The sequence below is a fragment of the Sander vitreus genome, chromosome 21, assembly GCF_031162955.1.
Source record: "Sander vitreus isolate 19-12246 chromosome 21, sanVit1, whole genome shotgun sequence".
NCBI classification, from domain to species: domain Eukaryota; kingdom Metazoa; phylum Chordata; class Actinopteri; order Perciformes; family Percidae; genus Sander; species Sander vitreus.
Window position 1 is genome coordinate 18,285,628 of NC_135875.1, and position 20,637 is coordinate 18,306,264.

A 20,637-nucleotide genomic window follows, 5' to 3' on the forward strand; every position below is an offset into this window, starting at 1 on the left:
GAACTATGAACTATAAAAAGTACATAACAAACGGATGTCTTTTTGTGTTTATTGTATCTATGAAAGACAGGAAAAATACTACAACACAGCATATAAATAGAATAAATACATTAAATCGTACCAGGGCCAAGATTGTCAGTGTAACTTGAAGAAGTTAATATAAATAAATAAATCCATTAAAAAATACCTTAAATAACTTTAAACTGACAGGAACAGGAGGCTTTGCTAACATGCGTGTCTCTCTTCCTTTTATCCTTCACTCTTTGGAATCAGAAACTCCTCCAGCAAGGATGGCAAAGGTAGCCTCATTCTCAGGCATATCGGGACTAGAGGATATCAAGAAAGAAAAAAAGAAAGAGCAAATGTGAGTCCCAAATGTTTTAATAAAATTATTATTTAGGTCTAAGGGTCATGCCTGAGATCAAAGTCCTTAACTCTTAAGTCCTAGCAACCATTTTTAGTTTCCTTCCTGCCAGTTCAAATAAAATCTCTATACTGTAAGCCAGCCCTACACTATGCACTGCATGCTCACCACTATATCAAATCATCCAACCAAAGGTGTGTTTCAAGATACATTTTCATATCTTTAGGTAAGCCTATGTTGACGATGAGCAGGTATAAAGATAGGTTTACTTTGAAAATGAATGTTTAATACTCAAATCATAAGATAAGTTTGGGGTGGAGCATTACTTGAGCACACACTAAAAACAATGTTAAACTACAGCAAAGACCCTTTTAGTATTAAGAAGTCATTATCAGAGAAAACACTCATTACTTTGTGCCATTATTTTAGAGAATAAATGGTGTATTATGAAAAATCCTGCATTATTGACATTATAAACAAAAACTGCCAACAACCTGTCAAATATTTTGGCAATTCTCATCTCTGCACGCCCCTTCCTCAAGCTGATACGGGTGGTGGAGGCGTGGGCCAGGATGTGCCCACCAATGGGCTTCTTGGGATCAGCTTGAAACCTTAAACAGGGACAGGACACAAATAAAAACGAACATCTCATCAAAGCTTCAAACAATGTTGCACTCAATGTGTCAGCAACTAAACAGAATTTCAAGCACAAAACTTGTCTGATTTTTTTTCAGAATGACTCTTACGTCATTCCAGCACCGGGATCAGCTGTCATTTGGTTGGTGACAAACACTGCTACGTTGTATTCTAAGAAAAACATAAATGAAAACCAAACCTCACCATCATTATTCCTTTATACTTTATGCATATTTGAGACCACCGTGTAAGAGACACCAAAGCTAATTTAGTCAACAAACAGCAATATGTATTTATGCAGACATTCCCTGTAATGTACATGGCAGGTAAGATATGGCTAATGTTTGTGGCTTTTACATATTTGCACATAAGCATACTCTCCTGGTTCAGACCTTCAGAGATCTTCTGCAGCCTGGAGAGCATCTGGGCCAGTTTCTGCTGCCGCTCAGCCAGCTCGCCTCGACCAGAAAAGTCTACTCTGAACAGAGCCATGATGGAGTCGATGATCTGACAACAGGGAGGAGACAAGAAGGGAGACTGAAGGGATGAGAAAGCTGGGGAAGAATCCCTACTTTTAGAATGTATGCCAGTTTTTTTTAACATAAGAAAAACAAGAAAGTGCTGATTCTTGCCCTACAATAGCTTCATGAGTGAGTTCCAAAACAATATAGTGAATACCAAAATAAAGGGTGGAAGTAAAACCACAAACATGATGACTATGTGATACGTGCTTTTAGTTTAGAGTTCATTCGTTTACTCACCAATAGTTTAAACACTCCTCCTTCCTCATGAAATTTGGCTGCTACAAAGTCCAACAGCTCCATCTGGTGTTCACCTGAGGAGCGAGCAAGACTAAAAGTTTAATACACCAAAATATTATAACCTTGCAGCCAAAAGATAGTGTCAAAGTTATCTGTTCTAAATGAACTGTATGTTCGCACTGGTATAGGCCCGGGCGTAAAGCACGTTGTCCAGCACAGCACCATGGTCCACATTAAACCTGTCAGCGATGTCTTTCAGTCTGTCTGGACGGCTGGAACCAGACCGGTACGAGTCAAGGATAATGTGAAACATAATAACAATACACACACACACACACACAGTCATTGTATAGTCACATTATGACAACTACTGGAGGAATATCTCTCATAAACATGTTTTCAAAATCAGCACATTGTAGAATGCCATGTATGGGGAAATGGGTTGACTGTGATGCTATCTATAGCCAAGGTTCTTCCTGGGACAACAAATAACAAACATGTGATGCTTCAGTGAAGTCTGAGGTACACAACATCAACCACACTGCAAGTCACGTGGTGTGTGGTTGTTCCCATTGAGGATACAAGGTGTTCTCTGTGTCAATGAAGATCACTTTCCCGCCTGAGTAGCCATCCTCGCCTGGCAGCTGAGCAGTGACTAGACAAAAACAACACAGAATTTGACTTGCACAATGTTTTATCAACTACTTTGAAGCAGCCATTTTTCAAAAGGTTCCTTACTCACCACAGAATGTGTGAGACAGCTGGGTTTTCCCTGTGCGGAACTCTGCAGGATGAAATAATGTAGTAAACATTTTGACCCAGTGCTGCAAACTGAGTGATATTTAAACAATGTAATCACATCATATACCGTATGTTGTTATCTATAAAAAAAGACATCTCACCTCCAAAGGCCTCTGTGATAGCCATACTCTCTATACCTCCACCCAAAAGTTTACTGCAGAGATCAAAGATATATGTTGTAACATCTTTACTTTGAATTAGCAATACTTTAACGGATTCACGAAAAGAAAACCAAACTTTCAAACATCATTTTTTATTTGTCTGTGTATCTGGTGAAGTCGAAAAATTCCTTGATATTGATAGTGTGACAATATTTTGGTTATGACCAGTGGTGCTCTAACCAAACAATCATAAGTAATGTTGATTAAATAACCCAGCAAATTGAGGCGTCCAGTGTTAATTTCGCTTTGCTAGAAAAGTCAAATTAGGAAAATGATATCAATTAACTCGCCTTTAAGACCATGATGAAAACTATTTGAGCTATGTCATAATATTAAAACATCTAAAGTTCTAGAGGATACTGTAAATCACTATCTCCCACCTCGAGTATATGTAATTGTAAATACACATATAAATATGTTCAGTAGTGTAAATCCATTACATCCAATACATGTTGTCAACATTAGGAATAAATCTTAACTCGAACTCCAGGCTCCCGGTTGTGATGTGGAACACCTGCTTCCTCCTTGAGCTGTACTCAAAGGCAGTCTGGAAACCAACATTCTACAATGTAAAGAAAATGACCTAATACATAAAATGTTCTGTACTGTTCGCAAATAATTCAGTGACCCAAGAATAAGGAAGCACAGGTTGAAGAATGAAATGACATTTTCAGTAGGAAATCCCATTTTTACCAGCATTTTCCCAGCTGCCTCTTTGATCTTTTCCACTTTTGCCTCTGACAGGCCCTTGATGTTGCACAAAGCCTTGCGAGTAGTCATCTGAATCCCCTTCACAGTGCAGATACCCACTAACTTCATCTTTTTGATGTCTGCTGCATTCTGTGGTCACAGGATAGGAGGGACAGAGAGATGCTCACATAGAAAACTGACTTTTGATCTGACGGGACAACTCTGACTATATGTCACAGGCAGCCCTGCTGTACTCACAATCCCATGTTTCTGGAGGAGGTCAATGTCTTGGAAGAAGGACTCCTGTTAGGTTTAGAGAAAAAGAAAATATAAATGAGGTAGTTGCTGAGGAGTATCATTAAGCTTGACTATTAAGGGAAGAATACAGCTTTGACCTTAAAAACGTCAGTAGCATAACTTAACCATAATTTACCAAAGCCTTATTAAAAAAATATTAGACTGTCAAACTATTTTTGTGTTTGAAACGTTACCGAAATTGTTTGTTTTGAATACAAATGATTTATATTAACTTATGTTGTGTAAACTTAACGTCATGGAAGGCCACTAACGTTAAAAATGATCAAAGTTCAACATTAACGTAAATTGAAATCTCACCTCATCATCCTGGAAACAAGTATCATCTTCAACAACCTGATCCTCTGCGGCTTTCATTCTCGATGTAGCTAGCTAGCTAGTACTTATAGGTTAAACGTTGAAGATACAATGGATTCTGATGGTTCATACAGCAAAGGCCTTTAGCCAAGGTCAACTAACTTAGCTAGCTAACCTTTTTTAAGTAGCTAAGCTAAATTGCTAACTTAACTAGCTAGCTAACGTTATATTCTGGTCTTTCAACACGACATAAACAACACTGTTAGTAAAACTATCAGAACCAGGACGTTTGCTTTTTCAACTACGTTAAATATTAATTAGTTACTGACTAAATGCAAGTTTGAGTTAAAAACGTAAATTGCTCTATGCATCTTGAAGGGGCTAGCGCGCGGAAACTGGCGGGAATTCGGGATTTTTGTCCAATTCAAGTGCAGTCGGAAATTATAACTTTATCAGTTGAGCGAATATGAATCATGGCATTGCAAGCAAGTAACGTTATTGCTTTCAGGTGCGAACATGAACAACTCCATTAATTGATTTGTAGCGGGTTTGAATTTTTTAAATGATCATTAGTTACTGTCTGAGCCAAAAAGAACATGTTCCCATTACAAGTTCTAGTAATAGCGATTCTTTGATACAGTCTATGATTACAACCAACAGGACGATGAGCTGAAAAAGAGCAGTGAATGCAGCAATGGACACTGGCATTCAAAAGAACTGTGTGCATATTTTTTATTGTCTAGACTCTTTTTAGTATATTGTTGTAAAATGAATGTGCTGTATTCTGGATATGGTTTGTCATTTTTTTGTAGTTTCTTATAAGGCCATGGTATAGTTGTATGCATGACACTAATAAAAACTGAAGCATCATCATCACTCACTGCAGATAAGTTGACATGTCACAGCAGGACAAGCACAAGTGTACATAATAACATTAATTATGGCTGCATATTTAGGTGCCTTCATCTTATCACAATACATAATCATTGTGATTGCACCTGTACTTTTCCTGCTGTGAAAAGTTAAAAACTGTTTATAAGACATTTGAGTGTAATTGCTATTTTGTGACATAAAATATATTTGCGATTAAAAAATCAGTGAAAAGAAATACTCTACAATAATTGTAATATTTGAAAACATAAAAAAGTAATTGCTTACTTTTTAATGTCTAATACAATAATCCCTTAGTCTGGTCTTTCATTCATAAATCATAATTTAATGCTTTATGGACAGTTTAATGACAAACATGCTGAAAGTAAACACATGGATATCCATTTGATTTGGTGTTTTAATAACTGCAGTCATGTTGAAGACAAAATAGAGACAAGAGTTTGCTCACTGAACAGAGTAAGAGATTGTAAATTCACATGGATGGCAACAGAGAATAGAAAACATTCTCTACAGACTGGACATGTTAGGGTAATATAGAGACATTTAGCATCAAAACGTCATCAACCACCACAACCACATTTGTCCAAAACCTTATGACGCGTGCGGACTTTTCACATACTATCAATGGAAAAGGACACAACAATGTTTGAATTGTTAAACAGCATGGAACCTGGTGTTGTTGAATTATACAATCTATTGCTTAAAATCAGAGCAATATAATAAAAACAATTAACTGTGAAATGAGAGGCATTGCACTCTGACATACATACATAGTACAACTTTGAACTGTTACGAATGTACAAACAGGAATGCGCCACATAGAAAAAAAAAAAAAAAAAAAAAAAAAAAGTGTGTCATATAGCATGTAGAACTTCAAGAGGCAATATATGGGACACATTCCTACCAGTTAACCTTTTCTACAGTGTGCTCCACAGTGCATTGGACCTGTCTGTCAGATACTCTATTCTTATAATTCTCCACATAGAAGTAGAACCAGCAAGCTCGTGATCATGGACAAAACTGCCCACATACTGTAGGTATAGCAATGTTCTCCAGACTGCAAACACCAAGACATACAATTAACCCTTTTGTCTTTCAATGCATCCACTTGAACCCACTATCCCCTAAAGAAAAAATAGAAGCAGTGCTCCTGGAAATAAGTCTCTGAATGATGATGGAGTAAGGAGAGACAGCGAGAGAGAAGTGTTAGAAACGCATCACATCCTCCTCCTCCAATCCCATCAGCCAATCCAATACGTTGGAGTGAGCCTAATGCCATGCTGTTGACATGCAGCAGCTTTTGCTTCCGTTTTTTATTTTTTATTTAACTGCAGTTCTTTGCCCTTCTCCATGGTCTCTCTGTCTCTCCTTGCGACCGGCCGCGCTGTTTGGTTGGCAGCAGATCTCAGGTTCACGTTGGCCCTTCCTGTGTCTCACATCTTGCCAGGTGCAGGAGGCATCATGCCCGGCATTCCACCAGACATTCCAGTGTTGGGCCCCAACAGGATCTGAAAAAAGAGAGATCATTCAGGTTGTTCATTGATGTACTCGTCACATACAGCACATTAATCGATTATAATTTGCAATTTCTGGTCATACTACATTCACTCCTAAGCGTGTGTCAATACTTGCTACCGCACACCTGTAAAACCTTAGGTTTCTGTGGCTGTCTCTCAGGTGTTGGTTACATGTACACTCACCTGTCTCTGCTGTTGTAGCTGTTGCTGCTCCAGCTGTAGTCTTTCTGTCTCAAACACAACAGGCAGCACCAAGATCATGAAGGAGGTAGTACCGACCCAGAGTGCCGAGCGGGAAAAACTGAAACAAGTTAACAACCTGATTAATGTTTGCTTTTTAAAGTACTCATATTATGCTCATTTTCAAGTTCATAATTGTATTTAGAGGTTGTACAAGAATAGGATTTATGTAGTTTAATTTTCAGAAAACACCATATTTTTGTTGTACTGCACATTGCTGCAGCTCCTCTTTTCACCCCGTGTGTTGAGCTCTCCGTTTTAGCTTCAGAGTGAGACATCTCACTTCTCTTCCATCTTTGTTGGGAGTCGCACATGCGCCGTAGCTAGGTAAGGACTACTAGCCAGTCAGAAGCAGAGTATGAGGGCGTGCCACGCTAGCAGCTAGGCGAGCATTATAAACATGTGTTACAAAGTGACGCACGTTCATCTTGGAAGTAAAGGCTGGACTACAATAGAGCTGTTTGGAGCAGTTTGTGAACAGTGTTTTCTCTGAAAGATGGTAAGTCCCTTTGGGGTGGACTTTGGGCTTTTTCACTTTGTAAACCTATAACGTGCACAAAAAGATATATAACACAATAAAGGAAAGGGGAAAAGCCAAAAAGTATAATATGAGCACTTTAAGATGTGCCAGTCCAAGGTATGGACCAGCCAATGACTTCTATTCCTAAAATTAGCTTCCAGCAATTCATAAAGTGTACTCATTTGGAAGATGTGAGTCTAGCTCAAGAAAACAAAGACTGGATCAATATGCTGCTGCTGGGATCAGACCTACGAATTAGCAGTTAATCTCTTGATCCACTGGGCTACCATGCCACACTGCATACATTCCTCCATACCTGTAAAACTTCTTGGCCAATGAGACAGAGCATTGTGCAGACACTTCAGCAGCAGTGCGAACTTTGTCAGGGAACATCTCTGTCAGGCCCCACAACCTCTCCATCAGAGTCTCATCCAGCTGTAGAAGACAAATGCAAACATCAGACACGAAAAGACTGAGTACGCTATCAAATAGCATCTCATCTGAATAAAAGCATGCATAAGAAATAAATCCACGCTCCTTTATAAACTTTGGAAATGCAGTTTGTCCATCCTGAAGTTTGCTACAGGTTGGTTTAGCTAGTGTTAACACAGTGCTGAAGTATTTTGCCACTGTCATAACTTTCAAAATAATAACATGATAGTGAAATGAACAGCTAGCTAGTTTGACGAAACAATACTTTTAACTAACAATTGTGTATGCTTTCAGCAGACTCAAAAACAGGTTTGTCAGAGCCAGAACAGACACCTCAGGTGGTTAGCTAGTTAGCATTGGTAACGTTTCAATGTTCGCTAGCCATTTTTAGCCGAGAAAAGGACGAGCTGAAAACAAGATAGTGCGACTCTATGTTCAATTTTTGTCTTCATCCACATTCCCGAAGTACAGCAGAATGACCAGCCACTTACATCTTCATCTTCATCGTCGTCAATCTCGTCCTCGGGGGGCCGGGTAGACACCGGGCCCGCAGCGGGGGAAAGCTCCTCGATTGCAGCCATGTTGTCTCCTGCTAGCCCGCTCCTCTCTGTCGGGTTGGATAAGCTGTGTGCTAGGCGAACAAGTCGCTAGAAAACACGGTAAAGCCGACAGTTTAGTGTATTTCTGATGATTTCCCACCGGCTTTCATTAAAGCTAATGCTAAGAGGCGTGCATCTGTCCAACGACAGTCTGAGGTCACAGTGGGGAAACGTGAGGCTTGTCAGGGACGGATGACGAGACCAGGGCAGGGGTCAGTTTGTACTTCACCCTAAAGTAAACTGCGCCCCCTGCCGTAGAGGCTGTCTAATAGCAGCCATTGGTCTCAACAAATGTTATTAATAACATTATGTACATTACATAAAAATATTCATGTAATGTATGTTCGTTTTGCCTAGTATTGAGTCCAATTTACCCGACCTTAGATTTAGCTTGTTTAAATTATACAACTGCATTCTTTCAAAACTGTGTTTTGATATTCATCGGTATATCACTCATTAAGCATTGGTAAACCTCCCCCATATAATGTTAGACCACTAAATTAGCATTGTTAGGGAACTATTACATAGTGCATATTTATTAAGGATTGGTAGAACACCCAAAAATTGTCAGAACATTGATAAAGCGTTGGAAAACAAGTACATTCTTTAAAACAATAATAAAACACAACAACATAGCGAAAGGGGGTATCACCTTTTGGCTATATTGTTAAAAGGCATTTTTATGCTTGACATGGCAACATCTGCCACTGCTTTGCCAGTCAGCAGAGCTGGGTAACAGTCGGAAAATATAACACTACAAAAATATTCACATTTTCCCTTATGGGTCAACTCAGCTCTAGTCCATAAAGACGACATTTCATTTACGGGATTGTTCAGGTGCCGCCAGAGTTTCCGTCCCATGTCCATTTTTGGCCGGATGTCCATCACCTTCCGCTTTCTTTGTGTTGGCGTTCTAAACTCTGGTCAATTTATGAAGACTATGGTTAACTGCTCCTCAGATCTCTGCAGGGTAAATCCAGACAGCTAGCTAGACTATCTGTCCAATCCAAACAAGTTCCTTCCTGAGGCTATTTTGCAGAGGCACCGTTGCTCTGCCCAAGATGATTGTGATTGGTTTAAAGAAATGCCAATAAACCAGAGCACGTTTTTCTCCTATCCCGGGAATGTTGTGTGGACTAGCCAGGAGGTCTGGCAATGCGAGACTAACTCAGCTTAAATGCAGCCTACCAGTAGAACAAAATAATGAATGGCATTCACTCAAAATATGTACAGTATAGTTCAAAGTGGAACCTTTGCTCCTAACCCCAATTTTTTTTTTTACATAGCCTACTATTGCAACAGCATGTACATTGAAAATACATGTTGGCCATTTATAAATTTTTTGTCATTCATTATTTTGATTGGCAGCTACATAAATACCCTGCTGTATAGAACTTGTCACTAAATAAAATAGTCCCATCCCTTATAATAATTCCATGTGAATTAGAAAAACAGACACATAATGGACGAACTCTACATGGTTGTCTGTGTTGCAGCAGTGAAAACGATTCTGCCATCAATGTAGGCTACGTTTTAGCATATAGGCTACGGCATTTATACTGTAAACTATGAGTATTTGTGTGGGGTGTGTGGCTTTTAGCTTTAGTAGGCTACTTGTTTTTACTGTTGGATTCTGCTTGATTTGAAACTTCACCATCATTTGGCTTCTAATGCTAAATAGTTCCAATAAAGGGTGACTCTAAAGCCTCTCTCAATGTTTTAATCTTTTTCCAGAGAAGTTGTTGTTGCTGGGAATGGCGAAAGTGGGCTGGTCATGGAAAAGTTTTGGGACGCAGGGATTTCTTGTTTACATCCTCCCGGAGTACGACGCGGGGGCGGGGTTGGCTCCGCCCTCATTCTTTAGACCTGACGTCATTGTCGCTTGTGTTTTTTTGTGAATGAAAGAATCCAACCTCAGAGAGCAGCGGAGTAATTCCGGGAAAAGGCGGACTGACATTTTGTCGCTAGAGTCGCTTCGATCCAGCAGGTAAATTCAGTTTTTTACTAAATATTAAACGTTCAAATATTTAGCTCGAATTCTTTAGTTAAAGCCGAACACAGCAAAGGACTTGTATCCGCCGGGGGATTGCCAACCAACCAAGGACAAGTGAGCAGGCAGCTGTTTGCTTTAATCTCCTTTAGGTTAGCTCGTCAGAAACCGTTGATGCTAAGTGCTAACGTTACTAGCTAGCATGTTTAAGATGATGCGCATAATTTGGCCCCGCTCTTAATATTTACGCCTGTCGTAACATTTGACAGCCATATGAGATTCTCACTTCCCCCTTTTAACTGTATGTCTTGAAACACATTTAAATGGATTATTTAAAGTCATACTAAAATGGATGTCGAGGGCACTCGTGATGGCTGTTTACTATAGCAAGCAAGCTTTACCCCAAGCTGGCCAGCTCCTCTCCCTATAAGGATAAGGGTGGATTCTGGATGTAACGTTAGCTAGATTCATGAATACAGTTTGCAAAGGGTTGTCTGTGTTCGCTATTTGTTATGTAGTCAGTCAATATTAAAACGGAATAGATATTAGGGTGTTTTAACTGTATAAAACTCGCTAACTAGCGTTAGTTGTAGCTTGCGTTTGGCAGTGCTGCGTTCACTTGTTGCGTTTCACTTAGGTTGCGTTACTGAAAAAAGTACTACGTCCTCTAAAGTGATATTTATAGTGAAATACAAACGTGGATATCCTGTACTGTTTGGACAAACACAGAAAGACGTGGTCACAGCTGGTTTTCTTGGGTTTGGACTGACTGGCAGGCTTGGCGGAGCTGAGCAAACTGTTTATTGCTGAATCACCCTGACTTTACGAAACGGCGGTCTCCTCGGTTTACACAGCCGGCTGGTTGGACGACCACTATTGCTGCAACCTCCACTTCCCACGCATGTCGGGAAATGCAGTGTATAGTTTTTAGCTCATGTAGATCAACATCAACACATGATGTACATGAGTTGTAGGCGGCCTGCATGTACAGTTAATTCCAATTTTACTATTAGAAATAAGGACGAGAAAAAAATGTTTTTGTTTTGTAACTACTCAAAATGAAACTGAATTGTGACTTTTCCTTGTATGGTTCTCCCTCCTGTCTGACAGCATGTTTGTTTCCTGACATGGTGCTGGAGAGTGGCACAAATAGTCTTCTCTGTTAACACTAAATTTGACAGTTATTATTCCCGGAGAGAAAAAAAAGGCCAAGAAAACTTTTACTTTTCAAATAGAACATTTAAATGACATGAAAAGGACTAGAAACTACATCAATAACCTCTACTTACACAGAAAACAGTTTAAACTGTTTTTATATAATGTTTGCATTTAAACCTAAAATGAAAACATATTAAAATTAAATTAGCCCATATCAAATATATGAGAATCAATCCAGGGTTCAAATCCGACCTGTGACAATGTCCTGCATGTCTTCCCCCTCTCTCTCTCTCTCTCTCTCTCTCTCTCTCACCCAGCTGTCCTGTCAAATTAACGGCGGAAAAGCCCAAAAAATAATCTATATTTTATCCTTTCATAACTGGGGGTCGTAAATTCAGCCTATCCCATTCGAAAGCAAGCAGAAAAGCACCTTGCTTTAACTTGATTACAGAATGATTACACCGAGTGGGTTAAACTATAATATTAATACAATTCAAAGATTCACAACAACAGATTTCCCCAAAGGTTTTGTCACAAACTGCTGTTAAAACTAGCATGATTGTTGGCGTATCTTCAAGGTTTTGTTATTGATAGATTTACAAGAGGAAAGAGACAAGAAAAGATCATAAATACACCCTGGTACCCAGCAAAGACACTATTTAAAGTGCTCATATTATGCTTTTTGGCTTTCCCCCTTTCCTTTATTGTGTTATATATATCTTTTTGTGCATATTATAGGTTTACAAAGTGAAAAAGCCCAAAGTCCACCCCAAAGGGACTTACCATCTCCAACAGAAAACACTGTTCACAAACTGCTCCAAACAGCTCTGTTGTAGTCCAGCTTTTACTTCAGAGACAAAGGTGCGTCACTTTGTAACACACGTTATAATGCTCGCCTAGCTGCTAGCGTGGCACGCCCTCATACTCTGCTTCTTAATGACTAGTAGTCCTTACCTAGCTACTGCACATGTGTGACTCCCAACAAAGATGGAACAGAAGTGAGATGTCTCACTCTGTAGCTAAAACAGAGAGCTCAACACACACACTGTCAAAAGGTCTTCAGCAACCTCAAAGCAACTATTTGACTGTATTTTGTCACTCTATGCACACGCACTATCATGCAACCATGCTTGTTAACATTTCTTTCGTGTTTTGTACCATTTCTGGGCTGCAAAGAGCCCAAATGGAAGCCCACTTACTCTAAAAAAGAACATCCAATGTTGCAGTAAAAATGAAAGTTCACACTCTCACTTTCTACAGTATGTGGGGGAAAACCGCCTGTGGTTTGATGATGTCAACATAGAACTTGTGGGTCTCAATTATATGTTAATGTCAAAAGATTTGCTGTAACAGGCGTAGCTTCTCATCAGCATACCATTGTTTCTCTCCTGTGAGCTCTGGTCAGGATGGAGGCGAAAGTGATGTGGCTAAAAACAGCCTCAAGTTAAAGTGCAGAGTCATTTTTTTTAATCAACATTACAGTGATCTGAAGCACACCGCCAAATTAACCAAGAAGTGACTAAGGGGGAAAAGTAGTTCAAGTTGGCCCAGTGTAGATGTTGGACTTTAATCCCACACATCAACGTTTGTGAGTTGACCTTAAGAGGAGTGTAGAAAGTCCCCATGCAGTCTGTGAGAACCGTTCAGCAAGAAGAATGGGAGAAAATTTCCAAATACAGTAGTGTTAAGGCAAACAGACTCAAACAAACTCTCTTCCTGCTGTTATTACAGGTTGTTCCTGGAAGCAGCGGTTAAAATGTAAATGAAAGCTGACCTAGTTCTGGCATTTCATTCTCATATATATATATATATATATATATTTTTTTTTTTTTAAAGTGCCCATATTGTGAAAAAAACTTAGCCTTTTCTGGGATTTGGGGTGTTACTTTGTGTCTCTGGTGCTTCCACACGCATACAAACTTGGGGGAAAAAAAACCATCCATGCTGTTTTGAGTGAGATATGGGTTTCTGAATGTAACCTGCCTGAGCTGTTAAAAATCTGCAGGGTTTTCTATGTCACTTGCCAAAATGAGGGATCTTTTTTTTGTCTCTTTCCCGCCAACAATCATGCTAGTTTTAACAGCAGTTTGTGACAAAACCTTTGGGGAAATCTGTTGTTGTGAATCTTTGAATTGTATTAATATTATAGTTTAACCCACTCGGTGTAATCATTCTGTAATCAAGTTAAAGCAAGGTGCTTTTCTGCTTGCTTTCGAATGGGATAGGCTGAATTTACGACCCCCAGTTATGAAAGGATAAAATATAGATTATTTTTTGGGCTTTTCCGCCGTTAATTTGACAGGACAGCTAGGTGAGAGAGAGAGAGAGGGAAGACATGCAGGACATTGTCACAGGTCGGATTCGAACCCTGGACCTCTGCGTCGAGGCATAAACCTCAGTATATGTGCGCCTGCTCTACCCACTGAACCAACCCGGGCCATGATTCTCATATATTTGATATGGGCTAATTTAATTTTAATATGTTTTCATTTTAGGTTTAAATGCAAACATTATATAAAAACAGTTTCAACTGTTTTCTGTGTAAGTAGAGGTTATTGATGTAGTTTCTAGTCCTTTTCATGTTACTTGAAACGGTAAGAAAGAGATCCCACAATACAATAGTTGCATGTCCTTTTATCACCGTGAAAGTTTTGAGCCGTTGGTGTTGTGTAGTAGACGAGAGGAAGTGTTGAGGGAATTGGTTAGGACACCTGCTTTGAGCAACCAAAGGTTAGACGCATGATAACTTCCTCCTGACTATTTCAGCTAAACGGGGAAGGGCCTGTCGCTGTCAAAACCTCTTCCTTTTTTTTATATCAAACCACAGAGTTTGTAATGAGAGAGCGCGTTTCGGAGAAGCATAAAAGATCTGTGGGTTCTCCTTTTTTTTTTCTCTCTTTATCGCGCATGACTGGCTGTCTTGTGAGCGGATGGTAAAATGTCAGGCCAGTCACATGTGATAACATACCTTTTCTTGTGTCCCCTTTCTGTGTTTGCAGATTGTCTGTATCTGTGTTGACTGGTGCTTGGGGGGAAACAACCGAAGACAGTCGGATCATGTCATCAGAAAGAAGCAGCAAAGCCCTGAAGGTAACACACTGCCTGACAGAAAACTCCGTGTTAGTCTCTCGAGAAGAATGAGTCATTGTGGAAAATAAGTTTAACTCTCTTCCTTATCAGTCATTTTTCAATCTCATTTGTTGTGTTTCTCCCCCCCCTTCTCTTCCTTCTACATGCTCCCTCCCTTCCTATTTCCTCCTCTCTTCCTTCCCCTTCAGGTAAAGCAGGAATGTGGCGAAAATGTGCCCGTCCTGTCGGACAGCGAGCTCATGTCTCTCACAGTGCGAGAGTTGAACCTCCACCTGCGCGGCATGTCCCGCGACGAGATCCAGAAGCTGAAGCAGCGCCGCCGCACCTTGAAGAACCGGGGCTACGCCGCCAGCTGCCGAGTCAAGCGAGTGTCGCAGCGCGAAGCCCTGGAGCAGCAGAAAACGGAGCTCCAGAGGGAGGTGGAGAGGCTCGGGGCTGAGAACGCCGGCATGAGGAAAGAGCTGGAGGGGCTCGGCGCGCGCCTGGCGGCGCTCCAGAGGTTCGCCAGGGGCCTGGAGGCCGGAGGAGGCAACCTGCTCGCCACGGCCCCGCGTCGCAACACCGCCTCGGTCATCACCATCGTCAAGAGTCCACCACAGCCTCAGCCACAGAGGGACCAGGAGCCGTCCTAGAAGGAGCTGCTTGACTGGGGGGGGGGGGGGGTGGACAGGGACGCACAACATGCAATGCAAAATCACACGCATACACCTGCAGGCATATATATATATATATATATATATATATATATATATATATATAGATACACACACATGCCGGAGAACAGAAGACGATTTTAGTAGGAAAATACTAAGCCCTGCGTCACGCCTCGTTTTGAAATTCCGTAGGATTATTTACGCAGGAGCCATTCATTCCTGTGTGACAGTGTTGACTAATTTTCCAAAGCAAGGGCCAGGAACCGTTGCAAAAGAGTCTAGGACCGGTGGAGGTGTCCGCCACTTAATGCCGTTCTATGACACTGACACTGCAGCTTAGTTGACTGAAATGTACCTTTTTTAAAGCGTATAGACACAGCAGGTTTAGTGTGAACGAGGCATTCAGCACCGATTCACTCGCAGTCATCACACACGCGCGCACAAAAACCCTCGCACTCAGTCCCCAGTCCACACGGGGGGCGGGGGGGGGGGGTGGGTAGACTTTGACTAACTGGACTCTGACTAAAGCCAGACCAACCCAACCGGAGTTACTGTACATGTTCTCGGCTCAACAAGTCCAGCTCTGACGCTGGTGCTCTCTGATCGTGCTACCGCATGGTCCCTGGGGGGGGGGGGGGCTTCTCGCCGCTTCAGGTCATGGCACCTGACCAACAGCAACGTGCAAGGGCAGAGCGGACGCTCTGCAACGGTTGCTTTCCTTGTACAGCTTGTAGTCTGAAGTTACTGGCTGGCTCTCACAACCAGCCCGGGGCCCACGTGTCTCTGCTACTGTGCAAGGAAGTGTCCCAAAGTATGATTCATTCACTTTTAGTTAGTCATTAATGCAGAGTTTCTCAACCTTGGTGTCACTTGATATGCAGGCGGGGTCATGGGAGAAGACGTGCTTGAGTCATGAGGATTTTGGGAGCAAACGTGGCCACACAGTCCAGAAAAAGTCCAGAAAAAGGTTGAGAAATGCTGCATTTGTGAATCATGAATTCCTTCAAGCTGTTCTGTGACATTTCTTAATTTTGGGATTCACCTGCCACTACTTCCCACCTGTTCTACCCCTCCACGTGACGGGGAAAGTAGTTTTGTACTGCTTGTGTACACATTTCTCACAATAATGCAGTGCCTTCAGTGTATGTCGGAGTTAGAAGAATGCAAAACTAAGAGGGGGAAGGGGTGGAAACGGACCGTAATCGCTCGTTGTTGTCTGTTCACGACCGCACATTTTTCTTTAGAGTGTCTCTGGATTCTGCTATTTGCTGAGCTATGATCCAGCATGGCTCATTTTACAATCCCTACTGTGCAGTAACTTTGCTACAGTCTGCTGTGGCTTCCTTTTTTTTCTTTTTTTTTTTTTCTTCATATCTGCTAGACTGCCAACAACAAACGTTGGTCATTTTGCTACAAACGTGTAAAAGCGGAGTCGCATCTGGTAGGAATCACGCTGAAGTCGACGCAAATCCTCTGCATACATTCCCGTTTTGTGTTCTTATTTGTACTGTTTGTACGTGCCGTTGAGAGACGAGATGTTGAGTGACATTTATCAGAGATATATTCTATATTTTATTTGTATTTAAAGGTAGTTGTTATGAAAAGACAAGCTAACGAGTGCTGTGATGTACTGTGTGTTTTTCAGAAGTACTTAAGACTAGTCCGGGGATATTCTCACGTCTAATTATTGTGTTGTGTGGCAACGATGATTACTTTACAAAATGTTAATTATTATTATTAGCTATGTAGAAATATGCTCAAAGCCAATGGCCATATTGCTGTATGATGATTTTTTTTTTTTTTTGTTGTGTGTGTTTTTTTTTTTTTTGCCATGTTTGTACTGGCTTGTCATAGTGGATTCTTGGAGGGATATTATTTTTCTATGATGATTTGTATGTCGTTTTGTGTGAAAAATTTAAGGTCACTTCTGTACTGGCTGGGTGGGGCAGGTCCACAGGATGTTAAAGGAAAAATGTGGGAAGAAAGATTGAGATGAGGAGGAGACAAGAAGGCTGAGGAGTTGTCGAATGATGGAGAAAGAAAGTAGGCAAGGCGGGCTGGGAAAGAAGGTGGAAAGAGGTGGGGCGTTACTCACGTGAAAACCTCCATCGCTGGTTCAGCCGAGGTGTGCTCAAACAGGCCTGGGTTTCAGTGGAGTCTAGGCCGCTGAATAGTGCTAGCATATCATTTATAAGCAGGCATTGTAAACACATTAGACTGTGTTGGCAAATAACTCCTTAAGATATGAGGCATATATTTAGCTATTATATGAATGAATCAGTGTGGCAAAAGCATTTATTCTCAATATTTTAACGTCTCACATCTGTCAAAACCGTGCTGGATGTTTTGTAAGACTTGCAAAACAAAAAAATGTTTTTTGTATTTATTACTTGTATTTTTTCTATTGTGAAAATTTAAGTACATTGTCTATTTTATATATTAATTATAATAAATGTTGTACATATTGTACATAAAATGGTGTGGTTGTGGGCTGGATCGGAACAGTAGATGCACACACACGTGGTACGGAAAGGAAGTGGATCTAGGCTGTGTTGCGCAAGTTTCTCTCTCCGGATCAGAAGATAAACTCGAGGTTAAAGTAAAAACTAAAAGTTTTTGACCAAAGATGATATGTAGTGAGACTATACGTGTTTACATGTTTTTTTTTTTTTTTTTTTAACCTGAGAAGCAATTTTTCCTCTTCATTCTGTGACCAAATCGATCAATAAGTCACGGTCAGATTCACCTTGCATGCATTCTGTACATATTTACGTGCAGTACAATGCAAAATAATGCTGACTCAGCACACTGATATTGTTTACTCGGCTGTTTAAATTTTTTTTTTTTTTTTTTTTACATTGTACAGCACAGGGATGACATACCCGATGCAACATTTTGTTACATTAAATCTGTCATGGGTTGATGGCCTTCTAGCACAAAATAAAGCTCTGTTCCTACAGTTTAAACTTTTTCACAGTGGCAGATGGTGAAAAGAGTCCGATTATTTTAGACCGTTGGTTATGGGGAAATGGTGTATTTAATGGTTTAGGTTTGAAGGGGAACGCCACCTAAATTTAGAATTCCAATATGTTATTTGGCCGAGGAAAGTTAAATAAATGTGAATATGAGCTACTCTCTGTCAGATCCAGAAACCAGAGAAGTCTCAACCGTGTGATGTCATCAAGTAGACAGTTAACAGGAGACTGATTATGTGGACCAACAGAATGTTTTTTTTTTTTTTTTTTTATACCCAAATGAGCTTAATTCTACTGTAATGTTCTCAGTTCTGAAACAGAAAATGTACCCATAGTCTCGCATCGCCAGACCTAACTTCACAGCGCTGTGGAGTAAGCTCTGGCTAAACCACACACATTCTGGGATAGGAGAAAAACAAAAAAAAACCACTCTGGGTCGTTTGCATTTCTTTAAACCAATCGCAGTCATCTTGGGCAGCGCTTAGTTTCCGACGCAGTAGTCTCACTTTGCCAGACCATCCACACGCTGCAGAGCGGAGGGTCTGTCTACTCCACACAGCATTATGGGATGGGAGAAAGGAAAAAAAACGTTCTCTGGTTCATTGGCATTTCTTTAAACCAATCACAATCGTCATGGGCGGCAACTCAAACTCAGATTGGACAGATGGTCTAGCTCGCCGTCTGGATTTACCCTGCAGAGATCTGAGGAGCAGTTAACCAGAGTCCTCCTAAAATTCCAACAAAAAAAAAGTGGAAGGAAACGGAAATAGGCGAAAATACAAGCATTTCCTGCGGCACCGGAGCAATCCCGGAAGTGGAATGTCGATAAACTACAGACACAGCGAAAGTGGTTCTGCAACATTCAAATGCAACTTATTGTGGTGGAGCATGAAGGTAACAGTTTACACAGTACAGTAACGTGAGCTATTAAAATTGGCTGGATACATGATTAACCCTCCTGTTGTCTTCAGGTCAAATTTGACCCATTTTCAAAAAGTTTCTATATCTGAAATTTGGCTTTCTGTCAAAACAAATAATGTGGATGGTTCCATACAACGCTCTTCACAAGTAAAATATATGATCAGTTGACTACTTAATTGAATTTGGGTATTTTATTAGGGGTGTAAGAAAAAAAATGTGAGTATCGCGATATTTTATTTTGCAATACTGTATCGATTTTCAAAAAGGAAATATCTTTTTTTGATTTTTTTTTACTTAATGTTTTTTAACGTTCAAAAATATTCATGTAAGACAGTGGTTCACGTTTATGTTGTGTTTAAATCCCCTACCGCTAGATCTCTATGCTGAGACACACCACTAGTGTCCTCACCTAACAGTGCCTAGCAGTGCCTGACTTTTTGCTAGTAGCTAACAATGTAGCTATGGCTGAACTTTGGCCTACTTTAGCATATAACAATTAGCTCACTAAGAACCTGTGAACCGACTTTTATGAACATCATGTCTTTTTTTAAATGTTAGTTTTTCTAAAATTTTACTTTTAGGTTTTGCTAGTACATATGATGCTAGGAGCTATCTGCTTAACCGCCCGGACTGGAAGGTAAGGGTTTGAGGCCTACCTGGTGTTCCTCGGCTTCGCCGTCGGCTAGCCCGCTCCTCTTCCTTCGTCGGTCGGTGTGGCATCCAACGGCGTCGCCACAGGCTTGACATTTCATTTGGTAAACATTTAGAGACGATGACATAATAACACAACTTGTTAGGGCAGCCTCCTCTGCTCCTCCCTCTGTCTGCTCCACAGACACGTCTCAGCCTGGCGGCGCAAGTAGGCCACACACCCATCCCCAGCCAGGCGGCCAATCAACGAACAGACTGGAACGTGACGTGACATTACGCAGTTCCACACTTTATACTTGACATCACAAATTTGAGTTTTAGCACGCTAGTTCTGGGATTTGGGAAAGAGTTGTATATGTTGACTGATATTTGTGGACAGTCTTAGACCATAGGAATAACGTGTATGAATTTTGAAAATTGGCGTAGTTCCCCTTTAATACCACTGAAGTACACAGAGGTCAATTATCCTGTTTAAATATAAACATTTTGAGTTTAAATTGATACACTTAGCACCCGTAAGATGGAATTCACTAACAAAAAAGGGTTACAGTACTGCAAAGACACCTGAAGATACATTAAAGGTCCAATGTGTGGGAATTTCTCCCATCTAGCGTTGAGATCATATATCGCAATCAACTCTCTCGCGCCACACAGTTCAAAGTACGTATTACAGCTACGGTAGCCTTCACGCTTCAAAAAGCCGGTCTCTTGCTCTTTTCAACATCCTTTTTTCTTTTTTCTGGGCGAAGAAGAAGACTCCTGTTCCTGAAATTTGGATTTTGAATACGTGTGGTCCTCCATGTTTCCTTCTTCAAACTTGCCGCAGCCGGGAAGCTACGATACCCATTAGCAGCATTAGCAGCACCTGTGAGTTTATCATGTGACAGCGAAAAACGCGTAAGGTGGAGCAGTATGTCCTGTATGTCCCTTACCGGCTAACGTATTTCAAGATGGCGCATGAATATGGAGCGTCTA

General features: G+C 40.8%; 3 protein-coding genes across 3 annotated transcripts; 1 reads left to right on the forward strand and 2 right to left on the reverse strand.

Annotated features, from left to right (window-relative positions):
• Positions 1-119: 119 nt before the first annotated feature.
• Positions 120-4,085, reverse strand: dmc1 (DNA meiotic recombinase 1). Its single transcript, XM_078279322.1, has 13 exons — positions 4,029-4,085; positions 3,672-3,716; positions 3,417-3,563; positions 3,203-3,285; positions 2,664-2,716; positions 2,504-2,545; positions 2,344-2,416; positions 1,942-2,033; positions 1,762-1,835; positions 1,393-1,507; positions 1,111-1,171; positions 859-975; positions 120-326 (listed from the first exon to the last, which is right to left on the reverse strand). The coding sequence occupies exons 1-13, from the start codon at positions 4,083-4,085 to the stop codon at positions 257-259; spliced, it is 1,029 nt and encodes a 342-aa protein (XP_078135448.1). The 3' UTR covers positions 120-256.
• Positions 4,086-5,295: 1,210 nt separating this feature from the next.
• tomm22 (translocase of outer mitochondrial membrane 22 homolog (yeast)) lies at positions 5,296-8,430 on the reverse strand. The gene is made up of 4 exons (XM_078278867.1): positions 8,117-8,430; positions 7,510-7,628; positions 6,617-6,734; positions 5,296-6,424 (listed from the first exon to the last, which is right to left on the reverse strand). The coding sequence occupies exons 1-4, from the start codon at positions 8,204-8,206 to the stop codon at positions 6,350-6,352; spliced, it is 402 nt and encodes a 133-aa protein (XP_078134993.1). The 5' UTR covers positions 8,207-8,430; the 3' UTR covers positions 5,296-6,349.
• A 1,670-nt stretch (positions 8,431-10,100) lies between these two features.
• maff (v-maf avian musculoaponeurotic fibrosarcoma oncogene homolog F) lies at positions 10,101-17,591 on the forward strand. Its single transcript, XM_078278866.1, has 3 exons — positions 10,101-10,211; positions 14,372-14,462; positions 14,651-17,591. Exons 1-3 carry the CDS (start codon positions 10,123-10,125, stop codon positions 15,092-15,094), a joined length of 624 nt encoding a protein of 207 aa, XP_078134992.1. The 5' UTR covers positions 10,101-10,122; the 3' UTR covers positions 15,095-17,591.
• Positions 17,592-20,637: the final 3,046 nt, after the last annotated feature.